The 15328-nt window shown below is 38.5% G+C and overlaps 1 protein-coding gene across 1 annotated transcript; it reads right to left on the reverse strand.

Moving 5' to 3' along the window:
* Nucleotides 1–2421: 2421 nt before the first annotated feature.
* On the reverse strand, nucleotides 2422–13584 carry LOC120546016 (TNF receptor-associated factor 2-like). Its single transcript, XM_039780749.1, has 11 exons — nucleotides 13369–13584; nucleotides 12626–12835; nucleotides 11224–11302; nucleotides 9889–9987; nucleotides 9495–9656; nucleotides 9309–9383; nucleotides 8836–8910; nucleotides 7585–8154; nucleotides 6524–6701; nucleotides 5964–6112; nucleotides 2422–5592 (listed from the first exon to the last, which is right to left on the reverse strand). Exons 2-11 carry the CDS (start codon nucleotides 12811–12813, stop codon nucleotides 5374–5376), a joined length of 1794 nt encoding a protein of 597 aa, XP_039636683.1. The 5' UTR covers nucleotides 12814–12835; nucleotides 13369–13584; the 3' UTR covers nucleotides 2422–5373.
* Nucleotides 13585–15328: the final 1744 nt, after the last annotated feature.

The raw sequence follows: 15328 nt of genomic DNA on the forward strand, positions 1-15328 counted from the left end.
TAGGAGAACGGGTGAGACTCGAGGCATAAACCGCGCCATTGAAAATGGTGCGTTCGATTTGAGTGGCGGCTTGTCTCGCATTGCCAGACCAACCTCCACGGCGAGTGCCGGCCTTAATACATCCATGGTGCCGGCATGGATGTATTAAGAGAACGGGCGCCGGCCTGTGGAATGACTTTTATTGTGAGTGAGCGTCATGAGTGAGCGTAAGCACCGGCCGCACTGGAGCTTTTTTATATGTAGGCCTACTGTGTTGGTCAATTCAATCTACAATAATCTGTTGTTTTTAATTAAATGGTCACATATTTTAATAAAAACAAAACAACTAGTAATTTAAATTACTAGTTGTTTTGTTTTTATTATTAGGGTGTTCAATAAATAAAGTGCAGTAGAGAGTACAATGTTTAACTTGTTTTCCCACACTGGTGATTTTGTTGTTTCTAGTATAAGCCGCAGTGTTGTAATCTTTGCTCATTCTTGTCTGATTTTATTAGAAAGGATACGTTGATTTTATCAAATGTTATAAATGATAATGATGAATTAAATATAAATAAAGAGCTTTTGGCTGCACAGGGTTGCAAAAAAGAGAAACGTTTATTTTTTTCTTTCATTGTTGAGAAGAAAGAGGTCATGAGAAAACAAATACTCTGAATCATTGTCTCCATCTCCTCATCCGACCACATCCTGGAAAGGTAACCACTATTTTGTCAGCTCTCTTCCTTTACACTCCTCTGCACTCTGTCTGTGACTCACCAAGAGTCACATCCAATAACATAAAAGAGGGACAGAATTGTTGTCTTTTAATTTAAAAAAGTTGTGTTCATGTATTATACAACATGTCCTGTAAGCAGATCTGTCTTCGTGCATTTAAGAAGTTAAAGGAAAAAAACTCTTTGTTTTTTAAATGAGCATCCGTGTACAATGCACAGCGTTGTTTTGAGGGTCAAACTGCACTCTTTTTATGAAGAAGTTCACTTCCGGTAATTGAAGGTCTTTCATTTATTTGTCTGAAAATGCAGATTACTCTAAATTACACTGCTCATAAATGTACAATGATCCTTGTTTCTTATTTTTAGTACACTGTGTAACTACATTCAGAGCAAGGCCATTCATTACGAGGATCCAAAGCACCCTCTAGTGAGTAAAGGTGGGAAGAAGTAACTTTACTTAAGTACTGTACAATTTAGAGTTACTTGTACTTGTTAATTGTTTTATTTAAAGCTAGATTCAGCCAATATTTCACAAAAACAGCAAAGAGAAAAGAAAAGCCATTCTTTCCAACCCCCTTGATCATCTCAAATGAACACTGTGACCCTTTGGAGAGACCTGTATATAACCTGTATATAAAGTAGTTAAAACAAGCTTCACCTCAAGCAGCTACAACCTTAAAGTACTGCTTACACACTGATACATCAGTATTAATAATGTGATAATGTCAGATGTAATAATATATCTGTCACAGGGGCCATTTTTGTGTACGATGAGTACTTTTCCTGTTGATACCTTATATATTTATATTTAGCTGAGAATACTTTGAATTTTGAATGCAGGACTTTTATTTGTAGATCGTTGTACTAGTACTTTTACTTAAAGCTTTCCACTTACAGTAAAAAAAAAAAAAGTATGAAGTAATTAACCTAAACTGAAACCAGCAAACCTTTATTACATACTGCATGTCCTTTTTAGCTTAATACATCAATATTATCAACATTAGAATATATATATATATATATATATATATATATATATATATATATATATATATATATATATATATATATATATATATATATATATATATATATAATTACAGGCCAAAAAGTTTGGACACACCTTCTCATTCAATGTGTTTCTTTATTTTCATGACTATTTACATTGTAGTTTCTCACTGAAGGCACAAAACTATGAATGAACACATGGAAGAATGAACACATATGGAATTATGTACTTAACAAAAAGTGTGAAATAACTGAAAACATGTCTTATATTTTAGATTCTTCAAAGTAGCCACCCTTTGCTTTTTGGTAGCACTGCAAACCCTTGGTGTTCTCTCAATGAGCTTCATGAGGTAGTCACCTGAAATGGTTTTTACCTTCACAGGTGTGCTTTGTCAGGGTTAATTAGTGGAATTTTTTTTCCCTTATTAATAAAAAGCAAAGGGTGGCTACTTTGAAGAATCTAAAATATAAGATATCATTTTCAATTATTTCACACTTTTGTTAAGCACATAATTCCATATCATAGTTCTGATGCCTTCAGTGAGAATCTACAATGTAAATAGTCATGAAAATAAAAAGGAAACGCATTGAATGAGAAAGTGTGTCCAAACTTTTGGCCTGTACTGTATATATATATATATATATATATAATATATATATATATATATATATATATATATATATATATATATATATATATATATATATATATATATACACACACAGATACAGTATATATATATATGGCTCTGATTTAAAGGTACATACATCACTCAATGAAATACCCTGTTTGGACAAACAACCAATACAAAGTGCACGAATAAAGTTGGTTCAAGTCAACTGCATCACATTTACAGAACTGCCGTTTTGTTTTTGAAAAAAAGTATTAAAGCTTACATTCAAAAAACCTTGGGGGGGGGGGGGGTTTATATTAATGGGACAGTATTCAGTATCTCCTGGTGCTTACAGAAGTAGTGACCCATGCATCATATATCATAAAATGGCACACACACGCAGCACAAACTGAATTATAAACATATTTGGCACCATATTTTAGCATAGAACATAAAATATAACTTGCAAATACAACATTGTTAGTATACAGAGGTAATATTTGATTTTGGCACATTACAAGAACACTTAAAAAAGTTCATGTCCATCCTGCTTAATACATGCTCAGTCTTCACTGAAGTTTTTTTTTTAAGTGAAGAATAGAAACCCACTAATAGCATAAATCCCTCAACATTAAAATGGTCTTTCAGCTTCATGATAAGTTCCTGACTAAAAATTCCTAGTGATATCAACTATGCTTAATGACAAGGAAAGCACAATATTTCCTTGAAAAGTTAAAAATTGGATGCAGTTCTTCAGCGCCATCATGATTGATGTAAACAAATAAGTCGAGTATGACCTCTGTAAACCTTTAAAGCCAAGGTGTCCTCAAAATCTAACAGACATAATCATATATTGCACTCTAGAAGGAATCATAAGTCCTTACTGCACAAAGGGGGTCGTCCTGGCCTGTTCAAACCATCTTGACAAAGGAAAAGTTGGTATATAGATATAGAATTAATAAGGTATTCAGTAATACTATGTTTATTATAACATATTGTGTATATTAACATTGATATAGATTATCTCAACATTATGATATGAAAGATACATATTTATAAATTGCTATTAATATAGGCAGCTGCTTCTGTTGAACAGACGCAGCGCCAGATATAACATAATAACTATTCTATGATTATTTTGATCCAAACAAATACAAATAAATGCGTTCACACTTGGCTCACAGAGTAAACCAATGTGAAACTCCATAGTGAATAATGAATTGAAGCCTCCCATGCACAGAGAGGTTTCAATACAGGCCGAGACTGGTTTTCAAACAGGCCAGCGTGAACCTTAAAAACCTCAGCATGCATGCTAAGTAAGTAGAACAGCAATCTCTGGTGGACATGAAGAAAAATTACATGTTTAAACAGATATGTTGATTTTTGTTGTGCCTTATTGGAAATCAGTGAGAGCACATTTCAAACACTGAAGAGTTATCTGGGGCTGCACTGAACATGTCAATAATGGCCCGTGACCTACAACAAAGTATTACAGTCTCTGCTTTCATTTCTTATTTCAGCATCCATACACATTTACCTCATGTATATTTGCACCAACATATATATATATCTATATATATAGATATATATTAGATTCACATCAGTATTCTATCTTAAGAGCAGCAGAAACACATACATTGTATGGACAGAAAACAAGGAACAAACAATTCCTTCATTTCGTGGAATCTGTGTTGACCTCAGTCTGTGGTGGGGGCACAGTACTATGTGTTGAGATGTGAGCTAGTGAGCATATCCTGAGGGGAAAACTCCCGCTATGTATGTTTGTCAGAGTTTTATGCCTCAGGCTTGACTGGCAAGCCGCCCTGACTCCTTGGTAACTCCACTGTATCTTCCACAGATGTACCAAACCACCAATCAGAACCACCAACCCCTAATAGGAACAAATACGCAACACTAACTTTACATGTAAATAGCCTGGTTCCAAAGACATGCAGGCAATGTCCACCATCACGGATGGCTAATTCACTAACAAGTTTAACAACAAACGAGGAACCTTTCATAAAGCTCAGTCGAAACAAGGAGCCATTTTATACTTAAAAGGCCAGCGGCATGCACTTTGCGCAAAACAAAAAGGCAAAGTAATGCCTGTAATCTTATTCATAACATAACTCCACGTTTGTCTATGCAAATTCACTCGACACTGGGATTGAGAAGCTCACAATATCCACAATCTGCAAGAAAAAAGCAAAAACTGCATCAAGCCATGCTCTAACTCTATTATAAGTCATCAGAATGATCACATCAATCTATCTATAATCTACAACCCTGTTCTAACACAGTCTGCATGTTCTGTAACATCCCTTCAAACGTAGGAGATAAAAAAAGATGCAATTCACTCTTTTTCACTCCATCACAACTTTGACATCTCTGCTTCTACTCAGCACTGCACTGACCAAGCTGCACTGGCGCTCGCCTCCGTGTCCTTTAACTGAAAACTTATGTGCACAACTCAAGTGACATTTGATCCACCATGGGAGCGGTGTTGTGACGCTGTATCTATAATCTACAACCCCGTTCTAACACGGTCTGCATGTTCTGTAACATCCCTTCAAACGTAGGAGATAAAAAAAAGATGCAATTCACTCTTTTTCACTCCATCACATCTGTTCACTTTGACATCTCTGCTTCTACTCAGCACTGCACTGACCACAATGCACTGGCGCTCGCCTCTGTGTCCTTTAACTGAAAACTTATGTGCACAACTCAAGTGACATTTGATCCACCATGGGAGCCGTGTTGTGACGTCAAAAGAAAAAAGGCTTTTGCACCCGAAATGTAAAGCAATGACGGTGGTTTCTCGCATAGAGAGCACCAGGATATGACAATGCCAACGCCGTCTGGACGGAGCAAACTGCAGCCACAGGCAGCACACAGTTGCAAGCATGTTTGTCTCCCTAAAGCTGCAGGGGACAGTAAGTTACCTGAACAGAGCCCTAAAGGGACCACGATTGAGCCAAAATGAAGCCTTAATGGTCAAAGAGCTGCGTGGTTTGCCAAACCGTACCACCCTGTGGGGCCCTCTAGAGGCCGGTGAGGTCCACGATCGCCTTGATGAAGATTGTGTCGTCGCGGATGTACGAGTTCTTGGCGTCGAGCTTGGAGAGAGGGCAGAAGAGCGGACAGCCGCTGGCGATGTTCATCTCGCTCACCGGTCGCTGGAAGGAAGAGGAAGTGACATCAGGTCGAAAGGCATCAATGATGTGCTCCCTGTTGCTCTGGTCCAGCAGCATCAGAGTCACCTGGAAATAAGACAAATGTTAGAGATGTTTACATGCTTCGAACAGCGTTTGTCTACGGTTGAAGACTCTGGGAGATGTTTACGATGGCCGACTCCAGACCAAATTTGTCTCTGCATGAAAAAACGACACAAAAGAACCCTGTTCAACTTTTGCTGCAACCTAACGCATGGCGCTGCGCTGGCCAATCAAATACAAGTAAGCAAATATTTTTAGTAGATTACTTTATAAGTTGTTTCTATGATTTACCTCGCGATTGGAAGAACAAAATAATACAATAGTCCACGCAAGTTTCAGCATCTATTTTTCTATGTTACCTTAGTAAATAAGGACAAACACAATTTAACTGTCTGCTTCGTCTCCAGTTCTTTTACCTTCTGGTTGAAAGGCCATTTGAGCAGAGCGTCACTCAGTCCCCTCATCACCACAAAGAACAAGGACAAGTGGCTGCCACGCCCTGTCCCATCTCCATTCAGATAGATCCGCAGACACATCTTATAGCCGTACTTACTGGTATAGAATGCTGAAAGGAAGAAAGTGAGGAGAAATTTAGCTTTAGTCATCTGCAGATAATGAGGCTTCTGTAAAATAGAGTTTTAAACGGATTAACTGGTTTATAGTAACCAGGACCTGACTCACAAACAAAGTAGGGCAGGTAGGGTAAACATAACACATAAACATTGCAGGATAAAAATGTCTATTTTGGGGTGGGAACTGGAGGGAAAAATCACATTTTTGAACTCAACTACTCATTCATAGATGGATTATCATGTTGCTGTTCAGGTCGACCAGGTCTGATTGTCCTTGGGTCCCTTTTAGATCCGATATCTTTTTTTTTTTTTAGATAAGTAAGATTTTTACTGTTCTGTTTTGGATTGGGTCCATAATTTTGGACCTATGACGACCTCTAATCTGTAGTAATGGGCAATGTTACCTGGTGAAAACATGGCAGGGGCTCGACCTGCGATGGCATCCTGTCTCTTTTTGGCGAAATCGGAGATCCTCCAGACAAAGACGCCATCAAAGGTTGTGGCAGACATTTCCCTCAGCCGGCCCTCCATCTCAGCGACTGTTAGGTCCTTCAGCCCCACTGTCCTCTCCAGCTGTCGCACCTGGAAAACAAGCACAAGCTGTGCTTTAATCTGAGATCACAAATCCTTCATTAAATCCAGTTACTTCTATTTGGGGGACAATCATGCTCTAAGTTTTGAAACTACAGTTCCCATAATGCTTTGGTGGTATAACGTCACTATGAATTTTGTGAATAACGTTGTGAGCTACAACTTGAGCCCCATGTTTTTAGCCCATTTTCTAAAAACAGTTTAGCAAATTGGCACCATTAAAAGTATGCCAAATTAGTTATAAGCAGTTCCTGTTTACAGTGTACCCATGGATGTACACACAACTATCACTGGATTACTTTGATACTGAAGAAAACTTAAAAACGTCTTGATTCTCAGGCAAGTTCTGAAGTTATAAAGACCGTCTTTTGTCGATGCTTTCTAAGCTGATTTATTCGTGAAGGACATCAGAGATGATCATATCCCCGAAAAGTGTATGTCACACTGATATATAAAAATATGGGAATCCTGTCTATGTTTAGATTTAACTGAGTTATGACTTTTTTATATTACTATGTCTACATATCCTTGCACTATTGGACTTATTTGCACTACCACCATGACACACACTCTCATAGAGCACCTTACCATAGAGCACCTTACCTGCCCTGTCACTGCAAGCGTCTCATGCTTATACATCCCTTGGTACATTCATGTGGATTTTTTATTTAGTATCTTTTCTTGTATTGTCCATATTATTCTTTTTTTTTGTTATTTTATCATCCTGTTTATGATGTATGTGTATGTTGTGTGTGATGTCTTTAAGCTACTGGAACCTTGAATTTCCCCTTGGGGATCAATAAAGTATCTATCCATCCATCCATCTAGAAGTTGGAGTGTAACTCAACCTGCAGCAAATGGGCGCAGTTCCTACCTTGTTACTCAGAGCCTCGATCTTGTCCTGGTCCAGCTTGTGCTGACGGTTGCTGGCCTCCATGGTGGTGGCAAACCTCTCCACCTCTCTGTTCAGGACACACACCACATTTTCAAACGTGCCGGATTTAACTTCGAGCTCCGTACACCTGCGACCCAGCTCCACCACCTTGGTCTTCTCGCTGTGGAGCTGGAGCTCTAGCGCCGCACCCACCGAGCTGGGCAGAGGCGTGAAGGAGGTAGACACAGACAGAGTGGGAGCCAGAGTGGGTGGTGGAGGGAGAGGAGCTGAAGCCGGTGGACCAGGGGGACCGGAGCTGGAGGATGAGGAGGAGGCGGCGGCGGCTCCCTGCACGGGAGGCCCAGAGGAGGTGGTGCTGAGCTGGGAAACTCTGGCCTCGAGCTCCCTGAGAGACTGTTGGAGTTCCACCAGTTTGTGTCCGGCTATTTCCAGTCCCTGGGGCTGCAGGCCCTCCATGCTCACTTTCATGCCCATAATGTAGTGCAGCAACAGATTGAGGTGCTCGTAGGCATAGGCACGCTCATGGTCATGAATCTTTTCCTTTTCCACCTACAAAAAGGGACAGGAGGGAAATGAAATAGAAACAATAAATACATCATACTGTAATGAGTATGTATACTGTGTATGAAAGTTACTGGGGTGAAGAGGGGGGTCAAAAAAGCGAGACTTTAAAAGGTTCTTTGGATCCTACTCTTGACTTAAAAAAAAAATGCATTACACTGCTAAGTAGACGATTATAACAGCCACAGAATGAGTGAAACAAACACACGCGGCAGCTCTGTGGCTTCAAATGGACTTGAGCCCCGCAGTGCCGCCCCCACCCCCACCCACCCACACACACCCTAAAAATAATCTATTTGAATTAGATCAGATGATGCTATAGCCTGCGGTGTGAGATCAGATGCTTAACTGTCCAACTGTCAAATCAATTATATGATGCCTGGGATCACATGGGTGAGTGTGTTAGAGATGTTTCTTCCAAACATCAAAATGAAAGCCATCGTTGTGATGTATATATTTGATTTTTGACAATAAATCTCAGAGGGAAAAATTAATCTGGGGTGAGAAAAAAAGTAAAAGACCCTCGCCTGCTCTTCCAAAAAACAATTCAGACAACCCTCCCTCTTCTCTGACCTCCTCTCCTACCACTCTAATAATGTTCGTACAGTCCCTAATTTGAATGTGTGAATATATAAAAGTTATTATCAAGAAGACAATCAGGCTACTTACGGACATATCACATCCCACGACATGAAATCGACACGGAGTTCTGAATTTGCTGCAGAACTTAATGTGGTCCACATACTAAAAATAAAAACAATTAAAAGCCAATGAGTATTGTTAGCAACTTAGCATTGGAGTGCAGACGGCTGATTAACAACATGTTTAGCTGTTTAGAAGATATAAAAAAAAAAAAAAAAAAAATTAAAATTAAAAAAAAAATTTTAAAAAAAAAAAATAAATAGAATCCCATTTTAATATCTTGATATAGAATATTCTGTGCATACTCAAAAAAATTTTTTTTTTAAAAAAAATAAAAAAAATTGGTTAGGAGTCTCTGAAAATACCTTCAAAGTACATGCTTTTCAGGCGAAACAAATCAGCTCAGAGACTTGAATGTGATCATAATACACGAGAGGCACAAACTGGACATCCTGCAACAAAATGTCTTCATCTTGTCTGCATGTTGTTTACAGATTCACCTTTTCTCTGGGTATTTTCTTCTTGGCACAGCCTTCACAGATCATTGGGTACTTGGGACAGATCTCATCATGTGCCTAAAAAAAAACAGTGTATCTTTTAGAGACGCACAAAAGAGCTGCTGTGATGTGATGTGCTGCACCAGCTCAGACATGCCGGGCATCTTAGCTGAGTAAATCATTTCTTACCTTGATGTTTTTGAAGTGAAATGGCTCCTTGCAGTACTTGCAGTTGAGTGTTCTCTCCGGGCACTCTCGCTCATTATGGCGCTCCTGTTCATTGAAGCGGATTCGTTCTTTACAGGAGGGGCAGGGGATGATCATGAACTCACACTTCCCTTCGTGGTTTAGCTGTAAAAAAATAAATTTAAAAAAGTAGAGCTTTAAGTTGCTAACAGTAGTGCAACGTCTGTAGTGCCTTCACTGTCTATTTATATCCATATCAAGGCAGGCAAAGCTAGCAACATGTAAAACATTAGTTCATAAACATCAGGAAAAACACATTTTTGGTCCAGCTAAAAACAACAAAAACAAAACACCAAACACAAATGTAAAGCAAAAAAGAAATCCTGAAAGTACTCACCTCATACTCTTTAATACTGCCTTTCCAAGTGCAATTTTCATTGATACAAATAGCTGAAAGGTTTTCAACTTCCCTTCGAACTGCATTGTCAGGAAAAGCCTGAAAAAAAAAAAAGGCTTTGCTGTCACACTGCAAATGTTCTGCCCCTGCCCTGTTCCATTTTATAGATCATTTACATGCAGGATAGCTGTATATTCAAAACTTCCTTCAGCGCCACCATCTGTAAGTTGACATGTGTTTTTAGGAGTGCACTTGGAAGAGCATTCTCCCTGCATGTCTGCTCACAAATAAAGCATGAGGCACCTTTTTTTTTTAAAAACTATGGTAACAGATCAGAGAGCCGTAAATGTCGGTTTGGAGCGGGACAGGCAAGTTCATGTCAAGCAGTGGAAGACAATTCTTCAGTTCTCCAGTTTGCACAAGAATATAGAGAAAAACAAGGGTAAGGGAAATAGACATAGAGAGACCAAAGAAAAATGCATTTAATTGTAACATGTAGGATTATGAATGCAGGACTTGAATTTTAGTATTTTTTCACATTGTGCATTGGTACTTTAACTTTCTCTGGGACTATGCTTGACTAAAAGAAATGGCTAATCTTTTCTACAGCATGTCTTTTATACTGGGTAGAGACATCAAAATGAAACTGAAAGTGGGTAAAACTGGTCAAAACGAAACTGATCAAGTCTTTCAAATTTAAAACAGCTGTATTTTGTCCTTGAAGACATTTGTAACTAGTGGTTAGTGTACTAAGTACCAAGTATATTGTAAATATTTCAATGCATCTTGTTTGACTTTTTTATTCCTTGTTTCAAAGTTTTTCAAGTTTATTTAAAGTGATTAGTATTATTTACATGTATATTTTTTAATGATGAGGATTTCTGAACTGTCGGTCGGACAAAATAATACATTTGAATATGTTTTAGACAAAACTATTCATTGATTACTGAAGAAAACGAGCCCTATTTCTGAGTGCGTCGGTTACTGTAGCTGCCATGGTGCAAATTATGTCATGAGTCAAATCCAAATGTTCGCCAACATTTAATTCAACAGAAATTCCAATTAAAGAAAAAAGTTTTGTTCTTAACTGGATAAAAATGTATTAAGTGGCCGGGTTGGTCAGTGGGTAGAGGAGGCGCACATGTACTGAGAGGTTTAGGCCTCGAACGCAGAGATGCAGGGTTCGAATCCGACCTGTGACGATGTCCTGCATGTCTTCCCCCTCTCTCTCCCCTTTCTCACCTAGCTGTCCTGTCAAAAATGTTTAAAAAAAGGCGGAAAAGCCCAAAGAATAATAAAAAATAAAAATAAAAAATAAAATGTATTAATACTCACACATCCTTGTTTCAAAATCGACGTAGGATCCTCAAAGATCTCCTCTTTAATGCAGGCGCTGCATTTCTGGGGTCCATTACTGCAAAAAAAACATTTCTACTCTGATTTACTGTAATTCCAACATATGCAAGTTTACTCAAGTACTGTAATTTAATAAAATTTTGAGGTACATGTACTTTACTTTAGTAATTCCATTTTATGCTACTTTATACTTCTTCTTCACTACAATTCAGAAGCAAATATTGTACATGTTACTGCACTACAATTATTTGATAGCTTTAGTTACCTCTTAGATTCAAATTATTAATAACAAATACATGATCATATATTATTATAGACTGAGATACCCAGACGTTTATAAATCAGATAAACATGTATCAGCTGCAACGGTGATTCTTATACATGAATGCATCAATAATTATTAGGGCTGGATAAAATAATTGATTTCCCATTTAAAATCGATCTTTGTTTGAGTGATCTGATATCAAATAATAAAATACCGAAATCAATCTTTTAATATACGCTTTTTCAGTGTTCAGTATGTACATTAAACACACTTTTTCGAGGGGAATTCTTAACGTAAACATTAACCTGGTGCATTTTAAAAATATATTTGAGGGTTGCTTCTTGATTGTACAATTTACAGCCTAAGTTCTCTCTCTGAGAAGGTGTTATATATATATATATATATATATATATATATATATATATATATATATATATCCAAGCTAAATTGGTATTGTAACTGATATTTCCCTAACCTAATTGATATCGAATCGAAAATGTAATCGAATCAAGACTTTGTGAATTGAGATTCGGGGAATCATTGGCGATACCCAGCCCTAATAATTATCATCCAACAATATAGTATATACTGTATTATTCTGAAATGGGCCATTCTGCATAATGAGTACTTTTACTTTTGGTACTTTTAGTATATTTTGATGCAGGACTTTTACTTGTACCAGAGTATTTCTACAATGTGGTGTTGCTACTTTTCTTAAGTCAAATATCTGAGTGCTTTTTCCACCACTGCAGACAACCCCCAAAATACAATAATAAAATATATATATATATCAATCTGAAATGGGTCAGTCTGCATAATGAGTACTTACACTTGTTACTTTCAGTGAATTTTGATGTTGTTAACATTTCCGGTCGAGGCAGATGGCCGGCCACCGGTTTCCTTCTGTTAAAAGGAAGATTTTCCTCGCCGCTGTAGCACCAAATGCTTGCTTATTGGGGAGTTTCTGTAAATTATAGAGTGTATAGAGACCTACTCTATCTGTAAAGTGTCCCGAGATAACGTTTGTTATGATTTGACACGCTAAATAAAAGAAAATTGAATGTTCTTCCTAAAATAACACCGTGCGCACACACTCTGGGTGATGCCGTCCCTCACCTCACGGTCCTGTTGAAGCAGTAGGAACAGAAGCGATGTCCACACTGGGCTTGAAACGGTCGTCGGAGTATGTTGTGGCAGCAGTTGCACAGGTGCTTGTCCTCCAGCTTGTTGCCCAGGATCTTCTTGGGGAAGCCGGGCTTATTGCTCTCCATGGACGAGGGAGGGGACGGCTCCTGTGTGGCCATGGTGTCTGTTCACACGTCACACCTAGAGGGGGGAGAGAAGATGTGGAGAAGACTACAACGATGCAACAGTTGCAGGCAGGAGTGATAGTGAATGCTGCCCGCTTAGCTGACACTGACAGCCTTTAAAACGTGAGTGTGGAGTCTCCTCCAGCTCTAATAACCAGCAGCAGTAATGGTTCCTCATCACAGGCCAGATGAAAGGCCCACACCCTTTGTTTACATTTCGAGTCTGCATTCAGGGCTCCTTCTTGTGGCTCACTTGGCACAAAATGATGCTGCCGCCTCTCTTTCTACTCAAACAACACACGCTCTGCTCACCCTACCCGGTAACGACGCTGACACATCGCACATCCATTGTCTCTCCTCTGCTTCCTTTCCCCTTCCTCGCCGCTGTTGCTAAGCTATCAGCATCCTGTTAGTCAGGAGTGGTACCCAGCACGCCGCCACGCCCCTTTGATATCTCAAGCTCGCAGCCCGAGCTGGTAAAAGACCATTTACCAAGTGGGAAAAAGCTGTTTTGAAAATGCTGTTGCAATCACTGGAGTTTGTACTTACCAGCGGCTTTTTTAGTCTAAACTGTCATCGCGCGCAGAGGCTGTGATATCACCCTTCCTGGTCGCAGGTAGTCGCTCGCGCAGTGTGCCGATATTATTTGTGGTTTCGCAGCCGACTGGAGGAGTTTTCTTTAACGTTAGCCACATAATATAGACGTGGTGCCCCAAAAGCGACGGCTGTTATTGTCCAATATCGCCATTGCACTTTCAGACTGGGTGTTACGTCATGCAGTGGGCTGCACGCGGGTTGATAGGCAGACGAGCTGTGGAGGCGCGCGTGTCATTGGTTCAAAAACTCAGGAGTGGGCGGGTTTGCTTTGTTGTGAAATAAAGATCCAGATTAACAGATTTTAATAAATGCACATTGCACGCGTTTGTTTTCAATGTTCCTGCTTTTTGCATCTGATTTTAATGTTTGTTTTTCATCTTTTCTTTGCAGCTTTTTGTGTGAAATGTGCTGATTTATTTCTACATTTATGTATATTTATATTTATATGCAAAGGCACCATTTATACATTGTTTACAGTGGTGGAATAAACATAAGCAACACCACAGTGTAGACATGTTCAGTAAGTACAAAAAGTATGAGCATTAAAATAAAGTACCAAAAGTAAAAGTACTGTATTATATATGTATTATAGTTTATATTAACTACTTTATATATGCTGCTGGGCAGCTTTATCTATGACAAGACATCAGGATTTATTTTTCATTGATTGTATTTGGTATGATTATGAATCTGAAAGTACATAAAGCTGTCAAATAAATGTAGAGGAGTTGAAGCATTATGTAGCAGAACATGGAAATACTCAAGTAATGTGCAATGACCTGAAAATTAGGTACAATAAGGCATCCTTTATTAAGAGTTTTGTAGTGGTGAAAGAAGTATTCAGAACTTTTACTTTAAGTAAGAAAGCAGTGATACCACAGTATAAAATGACTGAGAAATACTAAGAAAAGGCCATGCATTCAAAATGTTGATGGACTTATAAGTACAAGATTTCCCTCTGAAATTAAGTGGAGTACAAGTATAAAGTGGCATGACATAAAAAAAAATACTCAAGAAAAGTACTTGAAATTTGTAATTAACAGTACTTGAGTAGTTTGTTAGGTTGCATTCTTATGTAGATGTTAGTGTCCATCCCATGTACTCTGAATTGAAATCAACACACAAACTGTATTACGCACACACGCACACGCGCACACGCACACTGTACCAGCCTGAAAAATGTATGAGTCAGAGCAGAGTGGGAGTGAAGAGGAAGGGGAGCAGAGCCTGAACCACAGAGCATGTTGTATGTTTGGAAGCTGAGAGCAGGTGGAGTACAGTTACTCAAGAGCTGTTGTGTTTGCACTTTACATGAGTATTTCTATTTCATGCTACTTTGTACTTCTACTCCACTACATTTACAGTATTTGACAGCTGTAGTTTGCACATTAAATGCTCTGCAGTCTGCACACCCACCAGAGATGGAGGAAGTATTCAGATTCTTTACCTAAGTTAAAGTACTAATGCCACACTGCAAATATACAAGTACGTATATAATGTTATTTAGGTAAAAGTACACCTTTCACTGTAGTATTGCTACTTTTACTAAAAGTAAACTGAATACTAATGTAGAAAACAATAAGGAAACTCCAAGGCACTTTTTTTTAAAAAAACAAAATTTACTTTATATTTATGGCCAAGTAACAAAATCTAACCGACGCGTTTCGGCATACAAGCCTTCGTCAGGGAGTCAATCAATTTCCAAAACAGGAAGAGACCTTCTTATAAGCTTTCAAACAGACCAATCAACAAACACAACCAATCAAAAACTGAATACTAGTTTGTCCCCCTTCAGCCAACTGGCATCAGTGCCTGTGATAAGGTTACATCACAGTTTTCGGAGAGTTTGCATTAATTTGTGTTTGCTCCATGTAATCACAACCTCACTGCTCCCGAAAAAAAACAAGTTCAG

Source organism: Perca fluviatilis, chromosome 17 (genome assembly GCF_010015445.1).
Source record: "Perca fluviatilis chromosome 17, GENO_Pfluv_1.0, whole genome shotgun sequence".
Classification (NCBI taxonomy): Eukaryota; Metazoa; Chordata; class Actinopteri; order Perciformes; family Percidae; genus Perca; species Perca fluviatilis.